The sequence below is a fragment of the Saccostrea cucullata genome, unplaced genomic scaffold (genome assembly GCF_032062105.1).
Source record: "Saccostrea cucullata isolate Sc308-1 unplaced genomic scaffold, CSIRO_AGI_Scuc_v1 ctg2458, whole genome shotgun sequence".
Classification (NCBI taxonomy): domain Eukaryota; kingdom Metazoa; phylum Mollusca; class Bivalvia; order Ostreida; family Ostreidae; genus Saccostrea; species Saccostrea cuccullata.
In genome coordinates this window covers 144762-169643 of record NW_026928295.1, presented here as the reverse complement: position 1 = coordinate 169643, position 24882 = coordinate 144762, and the positions used below count along the sequence as shown (strand labels likewise).

At 34.5% G+C, this 24882-nt stretch overlaps 1 protein-coding gene across 1 annotated transcript; it reads left to right on the top strand.

Annotated features, from left to right (window-relative positions):
• Window positions 1–541: 541 nt before the first annotated feature.
• LOC134277116 (forkhead box protein O-like) lies at window positions 542–24633 on the top strand. The gene is made up of 2 exons (XM_062759401.1): window positions 542–1137; window positions 17383–24633. Exons 1-2 carry the CDS (start codon window positions 784–786, stop codon window positions 19015–19017), a joined length of 1989 nt encoding a protein of 662 aa, XP_062615385.1. The 5' UTR covers window positions 542–783; the 3' UTR covers window positions 19018–24633.
• The last annotated feature ends 249 nt before the right edge of the window (window positions 24634–24882 follow it).

Here is a 24882-nt window from a genome sequence, read left to right as displayed (position 1 = left end):
CTTTTATATTTACATGTATGTTGCAAAAGCCTTCAACATAAAGATGAAAAAATATATTGTTGCATATGCTAAAAATTTTTTCAAGCTTCATTTTTGTATTTCAATAAAATATTTAAAATTCGAAGTTATCCTTCCTGGCTGAAGAATTTTTTTACGGATTTTAATGCCTAAATTATCGGAGGGGACGACCTACGCCTCACGTCGGCGTAGGAGAGAAAAATCTGCATATAGCCGCTTTTTTCATCTGGAGAAAAAAATGTATGTATATTGTGTGATCCGCACCCCCTTCCTTTCTAAGGTCACAAAACACATGAGCTTTCACACATCCATACACACACTAATCAAATAGCAACTCCATTCAAACATATCTGAGGGGCTCTATTTAATTTAGTATGTATGATATTCCTATCGGTCATTGGTACCAAGTCCACTAAAAATAAATCTTTTCTGGCAAGTATGTTGACCTATTCACGGAAGTTGTAGGGAAAGTAGTTGCGCAATGATCGATTGCGCAGAATATGCAAATCACCCGTGACAACAACTACGTCATCAGGTGCCCCCGATGCGAGGAATATTACCTGCTAAATATTATTTGTTTTGGTTTGAAAATACAGCTGTTCTTACAAGTGAAACACAAAATGAGGCGATTAATAGTTTAGATAATAAGCATTGGAATGTGTGTCAAGCTCTGGACTATATGATCGACAATAACAAATTCGTTTTTGTAGCGGATCTTAGCCGCGATAGTGCCTTACGCTCGTAGTAGAAGTGCATACATCCAAAATGGACGTCCGTCAACCCATTGAGATCGACCCAGATTTTGAGCCACAGCAGCGAGTGCGCTGTAATACTTGGCCCTGCCGTCCACAGGAGGATGTGGTAGAGGCCCAGTGTTCCCCTGTGTCGGACGAATCGACAGCAGACAATCATGTGAAACCAGACAATCTGGGCTTGAATAAAAAGACTTCGTCTCGGCGCAATGCATGGGGAAATCTATCCTATGCTGACCTAATTACGAAAGCGATACAAAGTTCTGCAGAGCAGAGACTGACATTGTCACAAATTTATGATTGGATGGTACAAAATGTGCCGTATTTTAAGGATAAAGGTGACAGCACGAGTTCGGCAGGGTGGAAGGTTAGTATTTGGTGTCGCATTCCTGTGGTTAATTTTGCCCTCTTTTGATCCTCGCCGAATGTTTGTTTTGACTGTGTGACGTAGCGGCTCTTACCACGTGTTTACAACTGTCCCGTTATAATGTTTCATTTCGTTCTCCAGAATATTATTTCTGGTAATTTCATTTTATTTCATTTAATATATTCATGTACATTTTTTGCATTTGAATATGCACGTCATAAAAGAATCTTTATCCAAATATCTTCAAGCCAAGAAATTTTATTTTAAACTAGGATTGACAAATTTATATACTTTTACAGCAAGCCATAAGTATCTATGAAACTGAAGATAATTTGGCTCTTTAGACCTTTTTTTCTTGACTTGGTCAACATGGTCATATTCAATTACTTTTGGAAAGCAGATGAATTTCCTTGTCATATCGTAGACTACCTGTCATGACCCCTCTGTCTATTATTTTTGGAGTAAAAAAAAAATCTGGTAAAGATGCATAATAATCAGGATTGCACACAGATATGCAGGGTTCTCCTTAAGAATTGAAATAGGATGGACATTAAAAATGGAGAAGGGTGATTTTGGGTTCCTCCCCTAACAAGTGGTTTAGGGGGAATACAAGAGTAGCCAGGGGATAACATCATTATAGGGGTAAATATTCTCCAGCCCATGGGTCTTAGAGACAACCCTGAATGTTGAATTCCAAACAGGCAAATTAAAAAAATTTTCCTGGCTGTCAATTTTTCAAATAGGATTGGAAGCAAATTGTTTTAACAATTCTGATATATTGAATTTCACCTGTGACTTATGTTAACTTAGTAATATTAAATAATAATTTTAAGTGAGTAAAGGCTCAGCATGACTAATGACTTCTGGATATACATGTCTGACTGTAGGCCTAGCTAATGACAGGCTGACAGATGGAACTCGTCAGCTATTGCAGAGTATCAGATTTAAATTGGATCACACAGGGCACATGGTCTGAAGATCAGAAAATTGCTGGCAATTTGTCTGAAGGAGAAATAAATTAACTGCTTCATATATTTTTCGGGAAATAAAAATGTTCAACAAATAAAAAGGGTCAGCAGAATTTTAAGAGTTGTGCAAAGTTTGGTTCAGTGTAATATTGAATGGGATGCAATCCCCCAATATAAAGAAATGACTTCTTTACACACATGTATGGTACATCATCCATAACTTCTTCAGACAGTACAGGTGGAACAGAAAATAATGTTAAGTAATGGTTAATTAATGCTGAGCTTGTCTAAGAGAAGTAATAGATTCATTATAATAAATTCTTCCCCAGGCACGTTTTTTTGTCCTAGAAAGAGAGCAAAATTTACAGCCCTGAATAGCAACATTAGGATAATTTTAGTATCAATGTAATATTCCTGTACTATTACTGTACATATGTATAGTACAAATCAAAGTGTCTTGCTGCTTCACACACAGGCTCCTGCTAACAGTCAAAACCTATTATCTCAAGTTCAATAGGACCGAGAAAGAACTGCAGCTATTTTCAATCATTCAAGGTTCCAAGGGAATAAGCGGTTGGAATTCCAATTTATTTTGTTGTATCCACGATATATAAGATTGTAAGTCCAAAGGTCAACTGAATTTAAGCTAAGCATCCCCTTTTTCAGAACCTGCTAGGTGTACAGGTGGCAGATATTTATTAATAAATAAAACCAGTAAAATGAGAAATGTATGTACAATTTGAATTTGTGTTTCAGTAATCAGTTGTTCTAATCACACCTTAATTTAGGAGGGAAACAGTGATTTACATGCTAATGAGTACATCATTTATTTAGTTTCAATTTATTTTCATCTGACTTAGATAGCAACAGTGTGCGAAAGTAACTTCAAATCCTATAGACTTTCGGTCCATAGACATTTCATTTTCTATAGACCGCAGCAACTTCCTATGGACCGAAATTTAGAATACTACATTCAATGCTAAAATATTGAAATTAAAATAAACGTATTTGATGTAAAATGGTGAAATAATTACACTTTCCAGTAGTTTTTGTACTGGATAAAAGATTACAACAAGAATCAAAAAACACGGTAAGACGACTGACTACAACAGCATTGATAAACGACTCAAACATTGAGAATGTCTGTCTGATAGACAAGAGTAATAATAATTCCCGGGCGTGCACCCTCAACATACTTTAAACGGTCGAAGAAGGACATGTTTCTTCTGCACTGTTTTGGTGTCCGCGGCCATTAAGTAATCACAACTTAACCTCCCCTCATGTTAAAAATAAAATATTCCGATTCGATTTATTTCTGCATACATCGTGGAACAAACTATTATAACTAAGGGGTGAACGGAATACATCAGTGTAATACAGGCGTTTTATTTAAACTGGTCCTCCTTTTTGTGGTTTGTTTATTAGAGACAAGCAGGGAACCAGTTTCTTACTCAGAATTCCTATAGACAAGTCGGTCTATTAATATTTCGATCGGTATAGACCGACTAGATTTTCTATAGACATTGTCTACCGGTCCACCGTTAATTTCGCACACTGTAGCAATTCATATTTTTTTTGGGGGGGGGGGGTTTGTTGTTGGTTTTTTTTTAACATAAATTGATTAAGATTGTGAAAAAAATATGATAATTAAAACTGCATAGATCATAAAGATTTAATTTATTCTATAAATCAAACTTTTATAATGTTAACTTGCAAAGCCATGTACTTGTCAATTAATAAAAGATATAAATATAAAAAAAAATTGGTTAAATAGGCTAAAAATTTGTGCAAGCAGGAGATCGGTGATTCTTTAAAGAAGGCAAGAAGAATGAAAAAAAAAAAGATTGTGAATGACTGAGTCCTATCCATCTGTTATTTTAACAGAACAAAGTGATACCTAGAATAGATTAGACACCTTCAGTGCTAGATGGTGCAGTCATTTCATTGGGGGCACATGAGGAATACATTCAAAAAGTAAATTAGTCAATTAATAAATCATGAGGCTTGTGAGAGGGGAATTTGCTAACAAATTATGTATGTTGATTTTTTATTGGATTAATGGTATCACTTTGTGACATTTCCTCAGCTGCAGTTTATTGCTACCAGTAATTTACAGTAAACTTTTCCTAATGCCAGTAATGGTGACCTGAATACTTTCAAGTCTTGTTGACATAATTGAGTGATTTATCAGGAAACTCTGTGGTAGGTTTAATTTGGCCCAATTACTTAAAAGGTTCTATCTTCAGAAAGACTATAAAAAACAAAATGCGTAGACCTATGAAACACTGATGCCCCCTATGGCAACTTATGTCGAGGGTTGAAGTTTCTCAAATGCTAGTCAAAATCCAATGGACAAAATTGTTAGTAACTAAAGGATGGGACCCCCACCCCCCTCCCAACACACAAACACATGTGTCTTAGGGACTACCTGTAAGTAAAATACATATTGAGAGATTTATTTACACTTTTTCAATGATTGAGCACATGCCATTCCAGAAATTTAGGTCTTGAGAATTCCATAAATAGAAAGCCAGGGTCAGAATCATTGGCCTTTATTGTATGACAAAATGATGTTACTTGGAGATGATCATGCAGTTATTCTGTATAATCCCATCTAGGCTTTGGTTAAATCTTGTTATATATGTACAATATAATATTCTGCAATAGATACAGCCTGTTCATGTAATATTTAAGTGAATCAATCTGGCTTTGAGATCAGGTAAACATCCACATACTATGCAGGTCAGGTGTGATTATGGCAGTAATGTGGTGTGTAATTTAAGTAGGTGCAGACTAAGCTATTGTTTATAACCCAGATCTAACAAGTCCTATGCCTGCTGATTTATAATACTTTATAAATGGGTCTGAAACCTCAACACCATTTCATAGAAAAAAAAAACAAACAAATTAAATGCATGCAGACCTACATATATCTATTTTAAGGATGACATTTACTCAGATGGCAAAAGAATTCCACTTTGCAATGAAAAGCAGTCCATTGTACATTGTAGACATATGATTATCGTGCTATTTTTCATTTTCAAATAAGTAGGTCAATGATCTACATTTCATGTGCAAGTTGCCCGCCTGACTATTTCACAAAAAATCCCATTATAATAATTTATAATAAAATGTTTTCAACTTGTTATATTTACATTCAGTGTAATTTTCCTGATAAAATCTATCAGAAATCCACGACGTTCAAATTTCTATAACACACGCGAAACCTTGTCACCTAGCGCTAGAATACACAGTAAGAACTATATGCATTTTCAATACTCTAGGAACACCAAAATGTAAAATGTTTTATTTCAATTAAATGAAAAACTATAAATCTAAAAAATAAACGTAAAAATTAATGTAATATGCGTTTAAAACTAATTTGTCACTTTTTTCCTCGCAATGTTTATTTGCGTTATTTAACTTTGCAACGTCATTTGACGTCACAATCAGCTCTTACATCTATTAACCACGGCAGTTTTTAAGGGCAATAAATTCACATTTACGATTAACTAAATAAGCATTTATGAAGAAGGAAAATTAGAGAATGTAAATATAAGCATTGAATTCATATTTTTGGATGTCTTCGGCCCTGTAACACACGTGGCCGTGCTGACAAATTATCATACCGCGCTAACGCGCGGTATTCAATTTGTCGGCATGGCCAGGTGTGTTATAGGGCCGAACACATCCAAAAATGTGAATTCAATGCTTAAGCAACCTCATTTTACTTTTGTAGTCCTTACTCTGCTGTTTAGAGTTCACGTTTTGAAGTCAGTTATATCCTTCAAATTAATCAATTTCCTGACCCTCCTACCCCCCCCCCCCCCAACACCAAACAGTGTAAACCATATTGTATGTGGAAAGATCTATGTGTACTGTCAATAGATAAGGCATGAATTTGTTGTACATTCCATAGATCTAAGAGTTCATCTCTAAATGCTCTAGCGTTGACAGTGCACTTTGAATAATGCACCGTATATATATATAGGCCTGAGCAATCTGAAAATGAAGTAAAACTACCATATCCCTGGTTGATCATGGAACCATTGAAAAAAATCATGCGTTCTTGAGTCACCATCCAATGGCATCCATTATAAAGTATGACAAATGAGTGATGTTATTGGCGTACAGTCTGAATGTAAACAACTGACCACATGTAGGGAATATAGACAGAGTAAGTCGGTCAGAGGTGTGGACTGACCCTGGTTCTGGAGGGGCACCTGTCAGAGGGGCAAAGGTCAATCTCAAAAACAATCCATTGAGGTATAAATTCAGTCCTTGCAGTGTAAATTTATCAACACCTTTCCTAGAAAAATCATCTCCAGATCATGAGATGTTGAATGTTTAATCTTTATCAATTTGAATAAACATCTCATCTACTGTAAAACTTGACAAGAGCTTTGGATGTATGAATTTTGGATGCCTGTGTTGACAGTTTGTTTTCCTTTAACCTGTATTAAGCTGCTATATGAAAAATAAATTCATTGCGATGGCACTTGGAATAAAAATTTTGTACAAGGAATGTCATTTATTGTCACCAGGATTAGTTAGTACAGTGATGTGCATTGAAGTGGTAAAAATTTCCATGTGAATGAAGCATTTACTTAATATGAGCTTTCATTTGAATGTTGGGTGTTACATAATGACACACCCATTTCTTTAGAAAGGAGGAAACTGTTTATTGTATATGTAGGGGAAAGTGGGTGTCAGGGTGGGGAAATGCCAGTCTGTATTGAGAGAGAGAAAGAGGGGGTCCTATTTGTTGTAAATTTTCTAACATGCTTATTTTGAATACCCGTGGAATAGGTATTTTCTGGTAATTGACTTTTCAGAAAATGAACCATAGTACATGGTCTTTTTATAGACATCCTTAATTGACAGCAATTTTAATTCAAAGTGTATCAATCTGTGAAATAGATTTTCGATTGGTGATTGTTTCCAAGGCAACTTAGATTTAATCTATAGTATTTAACAGTGAAAATAAAGCAGGATGGGTTGGTTCAAGTAATTGTATTAAAGTCACTTTTTATTTGCAAAAACTTTTGAGTGTAATCATGCAATACCCTTCTCGAAAATTTTAGTTTAATATATAATTGATTTAGTCTGAGATTGTACCAAAAAACCAAAGTGAGAATTTTCTTGCTTATAAATACCTTGAATTTCTCATTAAAGTATCAATGTTTGGCAATCTATAGTATGTTTTAAAATTTCCTTGAGTTTAATGATTAAAAAAAGTCTATGTAGAATTCAATCCAATGATGTTTCACTTAAAACTTTCGATTGTGATTTTTAAGTGCCGCTATACAACGTCATGTAAAATATTTAATACATTCAGTCAAAAGAATTACCGGTACATGTATTTATTTTGGAATTGTTTGGAAAACACCCCTCATCATATTCCTATAAAATTGTAAAGATTCCTTTTATCTTTATAATGTTTAACATGGAGATTTGAATATTTTATCTATAAAAAGTACTTTTAGCGGTGTTTTTAGATATATATCTAAACGGCATGCTAATCACATCAAAAGATTATGGAAATAAGCTTATAAACCATTGTGTTGAAAACTGAATATTTGCATTTGAAGACCGATAGGTTTTATCTGTGTACTTTATTAAGAATTGTTAGACATGTGGAATGAGTGACAGACAGACAGACAGACAGACAGACACAGCCAGTCTATAGCAGAAAAAGCGTCTAGTTGTTTTATGGGGTCATAAAAATTTTTACTTTATATGGACAAATATGATGGAAGGTTTAATTTATAAATTATATAATTTGATGCAGAAAAAACACACAATATGCATTGGGTACAACAGCTGTTATAAAATGAATATGGGATTCTCAAATTTATGCAAGCTGATTTAAATTGAAGTGAAATGACTTTAATTAAATACAATCTGTGTAAATATAGACTGAAATATTTTTTACCCTTTCGGTGGTTTTAGCAATAAAATTTTAAGTGAATTGGTTTGTATAAATCTTAGAACTCAGGGGTTGTTTTAATGTTCCCTGACCTATATTCTTAGAGATAGAAGTATGTATATATATAGTCAGATAGGGCAGTAATGGTCATTTCATGGTCATATCTTTATCAGCGGTAATCTCAGTTATTATCATATCTACCTGGTGAAATACACACAGTGTAGATAAAAATGTTAATATATGAGTTTGTATAATTGGAATTTGAATATTAAACACTGCATGAATATGCTCATGCAGTGTTGATCTCTATTGGCAGCTCAGGTGTCAAGTTACCATGGACCTTGCTGAGTGCAAGACAGAGGTCAAAACATTTGTCGGGTTCTGTCATTCGATGGGTTTTCTTGTTACTATATGACTCTGTCTGGTCAAAATATATATAAAATTCATTTTGTGCCTTTCTTCTCATACATTTCCTATTCATGCATAAGTGACTGAAAATAAATAGCTTAAAGTAGCTAATAAGTTTGAGAATAGTTTTAAGTTGAGAGATTCCTATGTTTAGGGGAGGCATTTAGTCTTTCATGTGATCTTGCTGCTATTTTCTGATTTTCTGTGTTCTAATTACTGTGTGCAATGATAATGCTTCTTTCCTGCTCATTTCCTCTAGTTTCCACATCATGATAGCTCAGTGAAGAGTGCAATAAATAAAATAGCACTGTAATTGTTATATTACTGACTGGGCTCCGTGTGTTTAGTGTGACATTATGGATGGAGCATATGGTTTAATGGCAATTAAGCTGCAACATGCTGATAGGGTTGTTCCTAGGGGTGAATATGATGAAGATATATATAGGGATATTGCATGCTCAACATGCTGAAAGTTGCCCTAGATTGGTGTGACCACTTCCCCCCAATTGGTCACCTAAGTAATTGTACATATATCTATAGTGTATAAAATTGGCTTGACTCGGAGTGAATAGAAATGTTAAGTGGATTTCAAGGACCTGACACAACATTTTGTCATGGTTGAATCGCTGCGAGCCTGCATTATGCAAGGGTACATTTAAATGTGGTGTAATGACCTTGATTTAACAATCTGATTAAAACTTCTGTGTGTGTGTGCACCCAGGAACTTATTGAAAAGTGGCCCGATTTAATGTTTAAAAGCTATATATAGACCTCTAATTTATAAAGCTTCTGTACGACTCGAAATCAGCCAGGCATTATACCAAATCTTACAATAAAGCATGTCGTGATCATGACTGTGAATATTGTTATGAAGTAAATTGGATGTCACTTTGATAGATACAAAGAAAAAGGGGCATGTGAAAAGGTGTGTTTGTTTTGATGTAATAATGACACCATTAGCTCAAAGAAACTGGAACACTCCTTCATCCATGTTTTGCGCATTAAGGGGCAACGGGGAAATGTAGAGAAAAGTGCATATGGGTCAATAGGCATTGAATCAACATGCACTCAAATTTTGAGTCATGTCATCCTAGTTCAGTTTGATGTAAACATGAGCTTGTAAAATGCGTAAATTATAGTCACATGGTGTCAATTTATCATTATTTTTGTAGCATAAAAAAAGGGACATCACATGATAATATTAGGTGTGTTCTTTCTTGTGCAATAATATTAATTTTATTTTTTAAGAATGAAATCTTACCTGTTTTGTTCTACAAACTTTAAATTACTGTAAACGTATTACATCTAGCGGTGTATTCTAATTAGCGATTTTGGCATGGTTATAATATTTAAATGCCTTGTATATCATACAGGTATATCTAACACATTCAGATTGCGCTAAATCAAATCTACGCTAACTTGTTGAGAATTCAATTTCTGCCAAATATCGTACACGCCAAATATAATACATTTACAGTACTGTAGTTGGAATGAAGAGGGGGGAGGGGGGCTGGAATCCTGTCATTATTTTATTGAGAGTTTTAAATATATTTTTGAGCCCCATTGAGAAAGTCTTTAATAGATATTATTGGTAATTGCATTGGAGGGAAATGGGTATTGATAAAATCATTGATTTTAATAGCATTAATTACAGAGTGAATGGCTTTTTGTCCCCTTCTTTCAGTGAAATTGGGGAATCATATTTCTTTGAATAGATCAGTTTGTCTGTCATTCTATCTGTGTGTACATGTAACACTTTCAATTCCAGATGATTGAAAAGCATTCAAACTTTCCATTGAATCTCTTTTTCAATTTCAAAGTTTAGTTTAGAATTTGGATGCAGAAAAATACAAAATACCCCCTTTCCTCCCTCCCCCAAACATCCCAAAAGGATTTTATAGCACTAGCTGTGACAGAAAAAATATGAAAAACAAATTTTTAAATTTGCTGGATCAATGCTGTTGCCTAGATAATCTGCATTAGGAATTTCTAGGAATAAAGCATTGCATACATTTCCAAGTCAGTAAGTGACTGTCACAGTGATTGATGGGAATTAGCATATCAATGCTAACAATCAATTAAAATTTCCTAATATGCTATCTTATTCTGAACAAAACTGGAAGTCTGAATTTAAAAAAAGATCACATCTGAAATTCAGGAAATAATTAATTTGTCAAAAAGGCTAAAGATAGTAATAAAAAGGTCAGCAAAGCTCAAATAATTAAAGAATGGTTTTGCAAAATGTTTAATAATTATGCAATAATGAATTTTCAGATGTCAACTTTGAGTGACTTGTACTTCAAGATACCCAAATGGTGAAATCGATACAATGTGTTAATGAAATAATTATTTTGACTTTCAATTTCTTCAACAATGCATTAATGTGTGACGTAGTAAGGAGGCAATATAGCTATTAGTATAACATTTGAAAGCAAAATCTGAAAATATCCCCCAAAGTGATCCCCAAAGTTTACTTCAAAGGGTCTTAATGACCCTGAACTTTGTTTTAAAAGTTGATTTATTTACATATATTTATAAAAAATCTTATTCATAAATAAAAGTGAATGGGAGAATTAGCAACAACCAAGGCAAATTTAGCCGTCTCCCTTCATAACCTAGTTTATTATTGAGTTCATAGAATGATTGTACTTTTTTGCATTTTTGATTTTAGTAAAAATCCATAATGTTGTATTCCTGTCATTAGCCTGATCTTACATTTAATTAAGGTGGTAAAAAAGTCAACAATAACTGAAAAAAGGATTTAATGTACATGCTTCCAATTGCTTCAAATATTCACGACTACTTTAAAAATTCTTTATAAACGTTTTTATGGCATAGCATTTTTGTGTTAAACTGGTATTGTCATCAATGTCTGCAGGGACATACCGTGGTATTTGTTTGGTAGTTCATTAGAAAATTGAAGAGCTTGAAGTGAATGAAAATTGATTATACATGACAATAGTTTTATCACTAATACTGTTAAACTTTTGGGGATAGATTTTGATTTTTAATTTTGAAATTCCTGTGTTGCACTAGAAGTAGAATGGCATTCATGGCGTCAAAAATAAAATAATTGTTTGACCTTTTGACCTGGACCCTGTACATGTTATGATGTTGTCTATGCTGAAACTATCAAACACACTTTATAAATACATACAGGAATTGATAAGTATTCAATATCCTCAAATGATGTCTCAAAGGAAAGCTAAATTTATTCAGATGAGGAAGGAAGATGCATGTATTTAAAGACAGTTGTTAAAAGCAGAGAGAGAAAAAAACCCTTAAAAATGACAAAAATTGTTTTATCATCCCCATTAACCGCCCCTGCCCCTATTGGGGATAGATCTTTTTTCAATTATTAGAAAATAAGGGCCCCCTGTAGAGTGATTAGAATCATCTCGAATTGTATCAAAAGTCTGCCAAGTTTTAAACAAAGTGAAAATGTACTTTGTCTATTATCCAATTTCTCAGTGGAAAATGAATCATATCACATAAATTGGGTGAATTACCTTCACTTAAAGTAAACTTTGACATTATTTTAGTTGTTCTTTAAAATTTTTGAAGTATAAGAATGTCATTAAATAATTTAAAGCAGAGAAGAAAAAAAACCGCCCCCTTATAGATTTTTAAATGAGGGCAGTTAATAGGGATTATACGGTATTTATGCATACATTGCATACAATGTATGCATTGTCAAGCAGAGAAATAATATTGAAAATTCCCCATGGTTTAATAACTTTGACTGAGAGTTGCAAGCATTATATGATTATGAGGATCAGGTCCCATGTTGATTGATGTGTTTAACAAGTCAATTAAGAGATCAAAGAAACAGGCAAATCAGGTTGTCTCCAGCCTTAAGTCTGTGTGTGTTATAGACAACACTAATCACGAGGATGGGGGCCCGGGGGCCTTCATGTGTGTCAGTCAGAGTCATACAGTAAAGTCATCTGTAACTACAAGGTAGCCAACTTATATCTCCATGTTGAATCGAAATGTCAGAGCTTTTACACTTTTTAATGTGTCATATGTACTGCAATATTATGTTTAAATATAAGAATTTGTGGTTGAAGTGGGAAATTATGTTTCTGAAATTGAATATGTTGAAAGGAGTTGTCACACAGTTATAATATGCTTCCTTATATATCTGAGTATAGTGAATGTTTGTCAATTTGGTGATCATTGAATAATTTTTATGAAAATTAAATTTTTGTGTTCAGAAAATTTTTCTCTGAAACTTTCAGTGTGAATCTCTGAATTGATTTGAGCACTGAATTAGGTTTCTGACATGAAACACTTGTCATGCTTATATAAGACTTGAACCTTAAAAAGAAGTTGCATCTCATGCATATGACATTCTGCGTGTGGGGTCGATACCAGATATATTGAAAGCCATTGTAAGATGCCTGGTCTAGCATCACTCAGACATTTTCGAGTGATTTGATAATTCCACTGACAATTGTAAGTGACACAGAGCTTTTGTAGTATCACTGTATGACCAGGAAGGGGAAGAAAAGTAGGTCACTGGGGCAGCGAGGAGGAAATAGGTCCTTAATCAGAGGGAAGCAATCGCTGTGTAATATTCAGTGTTCTTTGTAGAGAGAGTTGTATGCACTAAATGTCACATTCTCCCAAGATACTTGTGTTTAAAGTTCATTAATTTAAGTTACATAAAAATGTCCTGTAAATTCAGACTTGATATTAGGAGACATAACATAGAACCAGTTTGAATGTAATGAATTTGAAATGCATGTGAAACCTTAATAACAAGAACAATTTCTTTACAAATGGGAAATTTTGGTGAGCATCTTATTTGGCATTATTAGCGATGATTTTGGCAACCAGGAATAAAGATATGATGCCAAACAATTTGAGAAAATAAGTGGAGTTCATCCCTAACATTTATACAAATTGAGTATTAATATGTTGAATAGATATAATAATTGCATGTAGTTGATTTTAACATTAAAAGTTTTCACCCTTAGAAAAATGTTGTCAAACAAGGCACATTGATTGATTGATTGATTGTATACTGTTTAATGTCCCTCTCCACAATATTTCACTGATATGGAGACGTCACCATTGCCAGTGAAGGGCTGCAAATTTAGGCCTATGCTCGGCCATTTGAGCAGGGAGGGATCTTTTGTGCCACACCTGCTGTGACACGGGGCCTCGGTTATACGAAAAACCATTGTCAGTTTTACCAAAGCTAGGGGTACTGAGGACAGCAAGGTTACACACATTGACAATGGTTTTCAAGTCTGACAGTTTTCGATGTTACACTCAACTACATGCAATATTTATTATATGAAACTGAAAGTTTTATCATACATGTTACTCTCCAAAATTTATTATCCATCTCCCGCCTACCGATTTACTGAAAGTTTTAAAAAGCTGTATAAAGTAGTGAACCTTTTTGCATGTTTAATTTCAGTCAGTCACTATTTTCGCGTGATTTGACTCGGAATCATACAAACGCTTTTTTGTATATAGATTTCAAGCACGGATTTGACAACGACAACAACACAAGGGGCCCACTCGATTGGGACCCTTCTTATTTCAGAATAACCATTCTGTCTGCTCGATTGGTTTGATATAACGAAGGCCTTAACGTCAGAGATGGAAGGATAGCTATATAATATGGCGTAACAAATTTCTTTTTATACATTGATATAACAAAATACAGTTGCAAAAAAGTATTTTTATCAGCTAAGTAATTTAATTGGTTTCATAATTTACCATGTGTATTTGTTATATCCCTGATTTGACCAAAATTATTTTATTTTTTTTCACATGCTCTTTAATATTCTTCTGCTGACACTTGTTGTTTTAAATCTTTCTTTACATAAATAAAAAAAGAAATTCCCAATAGTACTATTATTTAAATTAATTTTTCCACTCTTAATTATTTTTCCCTTTCGAAAACATTTAATGCTTTAAAAAACGGATTCAAATTCTTGAAATTCAGCAACTTCAGTAATTCAAAACATTGCAAAAAATTTATTATTAAAAATTAATTTCCCTTTAATAGGAAAAGTGATTACATTGGTTAATAAAATAATCAACATCCCTGCCATAAAAATTTTAAGAATTAGATGAAAACATTTGACATCGTCTTAAAAGCACATGTACAACTTTATCAATAAAGTCAATAGAAATCACTCGATTGACCAAGCCATGTGGCACATCTCTAGTTTTCGATCATCGCGAGAAATCTGATTTATATAACGAAAGATAGGATCTTGTTTTAGATCTTGATTAAACCATGTCATCATTTGTTTTGTTTAAAAACTGAATGAACATTCAGACTTATTGCAGCTTCTAGGCTATATCAGCAAAGATCACTCTTCAAAAGGCTAAGTAAAGCAGCCAATCCAAGCAAAATGATGAGCATGAAAAATATTTGAATTTGTACAATTTATGTCAAACTTAAGGTGTTTCTGTCTTCTTCTTTGCTGTTGATATTAAAGATTAATTATTTTCATGTGGCTGATAATATACATGTTATATTACATGAAAGATATCGATAATCCAAGCGTTAAACAACACGCGCGCAATGCTACCGCTTTTGAGGTCTCCCTATTTTTCATCACAATAGGTTAACATGTATGGTTTTATACAAATATACATATTACAGTGAACCTTGCATGCATAAATTCAGTGCATCCACTTTTGTTTGGAATATCACTCATCATCAAGCAATGTAAATGAGTGGCTGAAGGATATAGCTTCATCATTCAGCAAGCAATAATTTTTCTGTTAGCAAATCTTGACAAATCAGACTCAACTATAATTTACATGAAAGTTAATATTATTAAAAATAGTGACCTTTTATAGATGAATTTGCAAAATTTGTCAATTAATAAAATGACAATTTATAATTATAAAATAACAATTAGTGTAGGATGAAAAGTGGAGATTTGTTTCTTGATAACAATGTAATGATTTAATATCAGAAAAATGTGACCTCAGTTAAGAAGTACAAGTGACAGGGGTCACTCATTCAGCCATTAGCCAATCACAATGTTTAATATCCTGATTATAGACACGAGGGAGTCCCCCATTGATGTAAATTGTTGTGTGAGAATTACTGAGAAATCCGTATGAATGGGATGTAACCTTGGTGGTCAGATCCCTGTAGGAACTGCTACTGTTTCCTGTCTGTGTAAGACCACATGATGATTCAAACAATGTTACAGCAGAGAGTCTCGTATCATATGATTGACAGTCTGGTAGCACATGATTGACTGTTACAGCAGATAGTCTGGTAGCACATGATTAACTGTTACAGCAGATAGTCTGGTAGCACACAATTAACTGTTACAGCAGATAGTCTGGTAGCACATGATTAACTGTTACAGCAGAAAGTCTGGTATCACACGATTAACTGTTACAGCAGAAAGTCTTGTATCCTAAGAATGAGAGTTATGTTGTGTAAGTTAGAATTAGTCTGAGACTTAGGCAAGAAGTAAAGGGTCAAATGAGTATAAGAGGCAGGGATGGGGGATGGGAGAGGGATAAGTATGAGTTTTAGGCTGGGGGTGTTCAGTGGGTATGAGACTGTCAGATAAGCTAGGATCTAATTGTGTAGGAGATGGATGTTGGCAGACTTATTGGTTGCAAAATTAAAGGTGGACTCAGCCATCTGAATGAATAGGGGATTAGGGCTATGGGTAAGGGGGTCCCAGAATTTTGTGTTAAATTTGGGATTATAAGGGGTTTAAAATGGATAAAAATGATGCTTGGGTCTGAAAATGGTTTAACTTATGAGATTGAGGCTAGGGGTAAGGGGTTAAGACTTGGTGTGAGATCCAGGCTAGAGGGCTAGAATGGCTATAAGATTTAGACTACAGTACTGATGTTTGGGTGTGAGATTGAGGCTAGGGGTGGAGGGTTAGCTTAATGTTTTTCAAGATTGAGTCAAAGGGTAACTTGGGGATTTAGCCTATATATATAATGAGTATGAAATTGAGAAAAGTGGTTTAGAATTGGTAAGCTGAGATAATCATAATGGTTAAAGGAGTCTGGGATAGGTATGAGATTGAGTGTAAAAGGTACATGTTTTGTGTCTAATTTTCTGACTGCTGTCATGTTTGAGCCCATGACTTGAATATTTGCAGAACACCAATTGCACCAGTCAAACTGGAAATATCTTCTTAGCCCTGAAGTGGTTATGAAGTGATTTGTATTAAAGGGAAATTCATCTTGATACATTCACACAGTGCAGATGTAAATCTTTAGTTATAACTTTGAAATTAAATAGATACTACACTTTGAATCACATCTGGGGTAAGGGCAAGGCAATGCATTTATACATTCAGTACATGTTGTCAGTGGCTAAATGTAACACTCCCCTTCTCACCTTTATATTAAATATCATGACAAAGTTAATATGGATCCCACAGTAAGATGCTTTTTAGTCAGTAAGTGGTGGTCTACATATACGTGTTGATGTGATGGCCTTTTCCAAAGGTTATCATGATGTAAGAATTAGCAGATAAGATTTCTGCTATAAGTATATCAGAATCCTACATGTATTTATTAAGTAAGTCTTGTCTGTAAAAAAATTCCCTCCTCTATGTGACAAACTCTAATTATCTCAAACTCAGATTTTTTCCCTAATTTTTTTCTCCTGTCTATACATTTGTACTTTTCAATGAGCCTTTTGTGCATTTGTCTTTCCATGATAATTATCAAGTTTAAAATATCACATTATATCAGGTATATACTTAATATAAACATTCCTAGAAACTGAGAAAAAATGATAAGCAATTTTTATTATTGGACATTTCAACTCTTGTATTATTATTGAAAATTCAAAATAATTATAATTAAATGTTTTTTTTTAAATTGTGAGATATTTGTGATGTTTGTAATATATAGAGTATATGAGGTGCTCACTATAACACAGTTAAGTAAAACCTGCTTTATTTGTTCTTTCAGAACTCCATCAGACACAACCTGTCTCTACACAGCCGCTTCATGCGAATTCAAAATGAAGGTACGGGCAAAAGTTCCTGGTGGGTCATCAATCCGGATGCCAAGCCCGGCAAAACCCCCAGACGGAGAGTCAGCAGTATGGAGACCAAAAGCTACGAAAAACGACGAGGCCGGGTCAAAAAGAAAGTAGAGGCTCTGAGGGCCGCCCTAGAGAGCAACAGTCCCTCATCAACAACAGAGGACTATCTAGACTCACCACTGAGTTTCCAGTTGAGTCCAGACTTCCGACCTCGAGCGAGTTCTAATGCCAGTAGCTGTGGTCGATTGTCACCAATACCAGCAAGTATAGAGCCAGACCTTCATGATAATCAGGTGCCCAGGATGTCCCCAATCCACTGGGGCCAGGAACTGGATACGTCTGGAAACTACAATGACGTTCCATACGATCCCATTATCAGCAGCCTGGTGGACGGAATGAAGCTGGATAGTAATATGGGACTACCAGACGACATGGGGCTCAGGATGGATCCCAGTGAGATCGAGATGATAGAAGGGGGTATGGTACACTCTTTGCTCAACTCCAGTCAAGGAAATATCAATGAGAATGTAACACAGCAGATGATGTCTTCTAATGGAAACATGAACATGTCGCAGTATAATGATCAAAGTGCCAACTTCAATGACAGCAATCAATATGGTAATACCCTCCCAGCTCCACCCACCTACCAAGATTCCATGAGACGAAGTCCTCAACAACAGGGAAGCTTAGAGCAACTCTTGTTGTCTAATGGAGGATTTGGGGATATGCCATTGCAGCAGCAGCAGAATATAAGAATGTACAATAGCCCTCAGTCAGCCCAACACAGCCCGATGTACTCTCAGCAAGAGGCCTTACTAATGCAGCAGAACAGTGGAAGCCCGTCTGGTAGTTCTTTGAGCATTAATACACAGATGTCCTCGCCAGCACGCTCACCTCAACAACAGTTGAGCCCTAACTTCAACAACCATATGATGAATTATGGCCAGCAGCAGCACTCGCCACAGCCCAACATGAAGCCAATGTCTCCACAGCAACCAATGATGAATCGACAGCCAACCTCCCCCTCTCAGCCCTCTCTGTTACAGCGCTGTCTGGAACAGAGCTCTGAGGCCCTCATCCGGCAGTCGCCTTCAGACTCCCTACTGAGGCAGGCCCTGACACAGAAGCCAAGCACGCAGTACACTAAACAGACAACAAATACAAATCAGGTCCCCTACTCCACCTCACAACAAAGCACAGGCTTCACAAATCTGTGTCCAGTGCCCAGACAAAACATGAGTCTGAGCAATGGACTGAACAACAACTTGGTTTCTTCACCGCAGAATGCTAGGAACGTCATCACCTCACTTCACCAGGCTCTGGCTGGCTCTCCACACATGACCTCAACGCAGTCCGTTATCGCGGCCCAGCCAGTCATCTCTGAAACCAGTTCTGGTACTTCCCTGAGCGAATTGAGTCCCGATTTCTTTGAATCAGACAGTGACATGCAGAAAGTGCTCCAGCAGGAAATCCACCTGGAGGGCAGTCTGGATTTTGACTTTGATCCGGTTGGCACGGGTCCAGCCGGATCTATAGAATCCAATAACATGGTTCGATAATGATGGTTTTCTGCCCTAGTTGAATGCATAGGAAAAAGATTGTGATGAGAAGACTGGAGATCAAAATATCATTTCAGTAGTTGTTGTGTCTTACAAAAAAAAAATATTTTTGTTGTCCCCCCTAGACCGACTCCAGATTCTTCTTAACGTGGCAGCACTATAAAATCAGCAACTTGAACAACAGAGCAATACTGTAGGAGGATGCCCTGCATACTCACTACTGAAAGAGAGGTGCAGGCTGACACTAGAGTGAGAATTAACAAAGCCTCTATACTTGATAACAGTGCAGAGTAAGAGGACAAATGGTCCAGGAAAAAGAGTGAAAACATTGAAAGTGGAGAAAGATTGATCTCAGACATAATAGTGCATGTTCAGTCTGTTTGCAACAGATTTCTTGATGGAGACTCAAGTGTGTGTCGAACACATCTACAGAGAGCTATTCAAGGAGTTCACATTTATTCTATATACAGTAGCCACACCTCATGGAATGGACAGCGATGGAGCCATTTAAAAAGTCTGTTGATACAGAACGATGAATTGCAATTTCTGAAGAAATTTCATTAGGTCACTATCCCTGACTTGTTGAGCTGGGAATAAAGTGTGTGATTTTTTCATTCAGTGGGTATGTTTATGACATCATTGTATGTGAAGTCTGAAAAACTGATAGATGTGAAAAACTGACCAGACTATTTCTTCACGACTCTTGATAAATTAGTAAAATTTGTTGGCATTTATGTTTTGATATTCTTTTTTTAATCTAATGATGCGAAGGGATCATCAGTGAAAATTTAATACTTTGAACATTGTTTTTCGTAATTCAGAAAGGTTATTAGAAAGTAAATCCTTTAGCTGCAGGGCAGGGGATTTAGTGCTAAGTGCAGATTATCAATGGCTCACTAGAAGAAAGGAAGCCTCTCAAAGTCATATTGATTTCTTGAATTTCTAATATGCAGTTTTTCATGAGGTGTTAATTGAATTAACATCTGTCAAATGATTTGATGAGAGTTGTTAATGAAGGTAATGATTTTATTGTTGTTAATTTTTTTTTAAAAGTGTTTTTTTCCCACCATGTTAGTTTGTGGGGAAAACAAAATTTTTTAAATGAAAAATGTTGAAAACTGTTTTACTTTATAAAATATTGGAGCAAAGTATTTTTTCCTAATGTAATTATGCTTTAATTTTCATTGATTCATTTTCTCAGTTTAAAGTTGATGTGCTGTTTTGACAGGTATGCTCCTTTGCATTACTAATGTATTTCCAAGATTTTTTTTTCTTCATATTTTAAACCTGTCAGTTTCTCCTGTATCTTCTTTTTAAAGAAAGATGTGGGAGGGAAATATGCCATCTTTATATCATCTAATCCAAGCAAATGTTGATTGATAGCTTATTTTAATCCTTTGGGTGATGCAGATCATTTACATTCAGTCTCTGTGACTGGTTTCAAAATCAAGAATTTCTTCAACTTATGGATGTTAGAACTGAATGTCTGTGAAAATACATACATGTACTTATAAGTTACATAAGTTACACATGAGGCAGAATTCAGAGAGAATCTGACATTCAGAACGAGGACATTTTCATTGATTTTTCCATTATCTGCATGCCTGTGTGAAGATTACGTTAACTGTGAAGTTTATGTTAAAGCGACCATTCTTGCCTCAGATATTATAATTTTTCATCATATTTCTCTCTGTTTCAATGAATCATCAGGAGTTTACTCTTTCAATGGATCCAGTTAAGTTTCACCAAATCTCATTTTGTGATTAGAGCATCTAGAGACAGTTGTTGCTATGGAAACTCATTTATAGGAAGAGATGTCAATTTCAGACACCTAATGAAATCTGTCTTTGACTAGTCCTCTGACAAATTTTAGTGCCCCACCCCCAACCTACGCAAATCCATGTTTGAAGTTTAGATGGCTGTTCCCATAAATCCATTCTAATGACCTATATTTTTAATTAAGTGACAAATGAGATTTTCCTTTTCTCTCTAATGACAACATTTGACAAAATGTATTTAGGTATTTAGGGCATTGACTAATCAGTTCATTTAAAAACCGGAATATGTCTCTTGGATGAAAAAACGCTTTTTTTTTGGCCTGAAATTCATTGTTGAAAGAATTTTTTTTAATATTGGTATCAAAATTATGGCCAAGAACTATATACTTTCTAATCTATGTTTTACTGATTTCTTATCATGTGTAGAAAAAAATTTTTAGCAGTAGAATCAGTATGTTTTTGTAAATCGTACGCTTGGTGAATGATCGGGTTTTGGAATGTAAAGAAGTATTAATCCTGTCAGACAGCACTCTTGTGTTTGCTCAATCATGAGGTCATAAAAATCACACACTAAAACACTGTATATAATTATCTGTATATTTTGTGTGGACTTGTAAATATTTCCAGGCTCCTTCTTTCACATCCATACAACTTAAGACACGGGATTATGTACTGATAAAATGATGTTTTTCTTTCCTTAACCTGTATGTAGATGTATAAAGTCGCATTATATCACTCTGCTAAGGGAGGCTACTCATACAGCGTTGTATAGGCTGCCTATGATGGTAGAACTTTGTTTTGTTTCATCTCTGTTTTTGATTATTTTGATGTAAATATTGTTAATGATGAATTGTATCTACATGATGTTACATAAAATGAAAATATGTATATCAATTATGTATCAAACACCTCTATAAAGGAAGTGTTGAGTTTATCATGCCGGCAGTATTTTATTTCATTGTTGCATAAAGGTTGTTTGTTTTAATTTCTTTTTAATCAAATCAAAATGTAGAACTTGAAATGATGTAGATTTTCATGTGTGTGGCATTTTCCTCTTCAATTTCATTTACTGATTTTTTTTTCAATCAATCATAGCAGCTTCGATATTTCATACATTATTTCTTATATAACTGTTTATTTAACCTGGAATAGATAACTTTGCTTCAGCAATTTTTCTGAAAACACTTTTCTAACTCTTAAAAAAAATTGGAAAAAGAAGACACACACACACAGACACTCGTAGAATTTCTCCCAAATTGAAACCAAAGCAAATCATTAGAACCAAAAGCAAATCCTTTTTCACCACTCCACCAAATGCAAGCTTTCTATAGATACTATTTGTTTTCATACAACTTCAAACAATTCTCATTAAATGTAAATTAGACACCTGAAGATTATCAAACAGTTATATATTAGTATACCTCCTTTTCTGTTAAATGTTGATCCCCTGCTCCAATGGCTAGGTCATCACTGCAGGGTTAAGAAATTACCTGTTCCACAAACCATGTGGAGTCAGTTATCTTCCCTTTGAAGTCAGGAGTTATCTTTTCTTTACAGTCAGGCTGATATGCATGCTGTTTTACACTGTTTATCTGTGATTTTTTAACGTTAGGACTACATCCTGGTGAGTTCCGGTGGTCAGATTTTCTTTTTTTCATCTTGCAGCAGCAGCAAATGAGAAAAAAAGATGCCTTATATTTCTAAATGCAGTATTTTATCAAATGGTAGGCTCTCTCAAAAGAATTGTTACAGCTAAATTGATTCAAAAAAAAACTTGCCTGGATAATTTTAAGTGTTGAAACAGTTTTGTTGTTTGTTTTTAACAAAATTGATGTTTTCAAAATTGAACAATTGAATCATTGTAATATGTAAATAAGGAAAAATTTTAACATTTAATTTTTGCAATTTTGTCCTTGCTGGAGGAATATTTAACCCTACAACTGACTTTTTGACATTCAGGTATATTTTCCACAGCTTGTAATTAAACACTAAGCAAAACATGTAAAATAAGTGTAACTAGACTAATACTAGTCTGTTTATTTTAAGCTTTGGTTGTTTTCTTATCTTTCTAACCTTTTCCTTCTGTATTGATCTAAATGCATTGAGTTCTAACAGACCTGTGCTTATGCCCATTTGTTGTGTACAAGGTATTTGATTCTGTAGCTCTAGAAAAAGTGCCTCTATGTGTTGGTATTGTACTTGAGTTAAAAAAAGTGAGTAGTGTTTGCATTATTAACATCCTCCATCTTAGATTATTGAACATGGTCCTGGATGTACTTTTATCTTCAAACTTGTATAAGGCCAAATTAATTCCTTTAGCTGGCACTCTCTTGTATTTCTTTGAATCCAAGCAAGTATTTGTTATAGACATGCAATTGTATCACTCATCGGGTTAGGGAATGGAATATCGCAAATGTAATCAGGGTAGGAATATAAAAAGTATTAGAAAACCATGATGCAAACACTACCCACTACTGTTCTCAGTTGTTTGTTTTTTTTTGTTTTTTGTTTGTTAATGTGTTTTTCTAAGTGATGTGATTTTAAGCAGTTTGCTATCTCGACAGCAGAACTGGTTCACACACCAGTTTTCTCTATGAACTAAATTTTTTGCTAAGTATCATTAAATATTCCTTCTATTATAGTAATTGCTCACTTGAAATTCAATTATTTTTTTTCTTTACTATATTTTTTCCTCTCGGTCATTTTGATTTCGAACTTTATAAAAAGTAGAGCTGTACAAACTGTTCATTTTGTTAAAATAAGTCGTTTGATGGTGTTTTCAAATTAATTACACATATATATGTCTGACCATGCTTTACATTTGGTAATCAGGTGACCATATAAAAAAAAAATTACTAGATTCAATAGTTAATAGTTTTAATTCTCTCTTAAATAATAATATTCTAACACTACAGGGGATTGGGTAGAATAGTTGATCTCTTACAACTTTTATCTTGTGGTACATACTTGTAAATACATATTATAAAAATTGTATATTTGTAGCTAGTAGAGATTGTGTTTGATTAATTTTCGTGGCAGGTCATTCAAATTGTGCTCAGATGTGATAAACGTGAAATTTTGATGTGATATTGAATGTGCGAATGATTGGATGGACGATGCCATTCTTATTTTCGTTGTTTATTTTTTTTTTTTTTTTACCTATTTTAATCACAGGAGTTAGCTATTATTATGCTATTATATATATAGTTCTATATATATTGATAATGCATTCGTTGTTTGTTTTTCATTACACAAGTTTATATTTTACACTGTAGAAATATGATGCACGCCGCTCACCCAGGAAGCCTTAGTACTGAGAAGTTTCAAAAAAAGGATTTTTTTTTTTAGAGTTTCCCCATGATATATTTTAAAGTTCAGCAAGCAGCAAAGTATTAATATTAAATTTAGAACCATCATGCAGTCAAATCAAATAATACTTGGTGCTTCCGGTGACGATTTTAGGGTCACTTCCGGACAAGAGGTCACGGATAGAGCAATATACAGCCAACATTCATATATACATATTTTTTTCCTCCAAAGGTCATTTTGTTTCATTTAGTTTTCAGTTCATTGTGTATATGTGGTGTGTAGCATCTGTTTAAAAATTCAAGTTTCTTATTTTTTGCCCATTTCTTCAGTGCTTTTACATGGGCGCTTCGTTAGATAAGAGTCGTCCCAGATTTGTTGGTGAATTAGAAATCTATGTTATCTATGGTTTTTGTTATTATCATGTGACACTTTTGTAAAGAGTCAGAAATGACATAGGTATATATAATAAAAATATATGTATTCTACGTGTTTAACAGAAACATTTGTGAAATAAATATATAAAAACGAAGGATCGTTGTTATTGGTTATTTCTAGGTGATCTGTGATATACGTAGTATTTGATTTATTGACAGTCTAGCTAAAATAGAATAGACCATCGCATACAATAGTGTTTGTTTTGAGTTCGAATCTTGTGCTGTGGGACGTGAAGACCAGTTCCTTTGGATGAATCAAAGTCCCATGTCGCAGTATCTGCTGGCAAGGAAAAGATCCCTTGATCACTGTTCAGTGGCCCTGAGTGACCAGCATAGGTCAAATT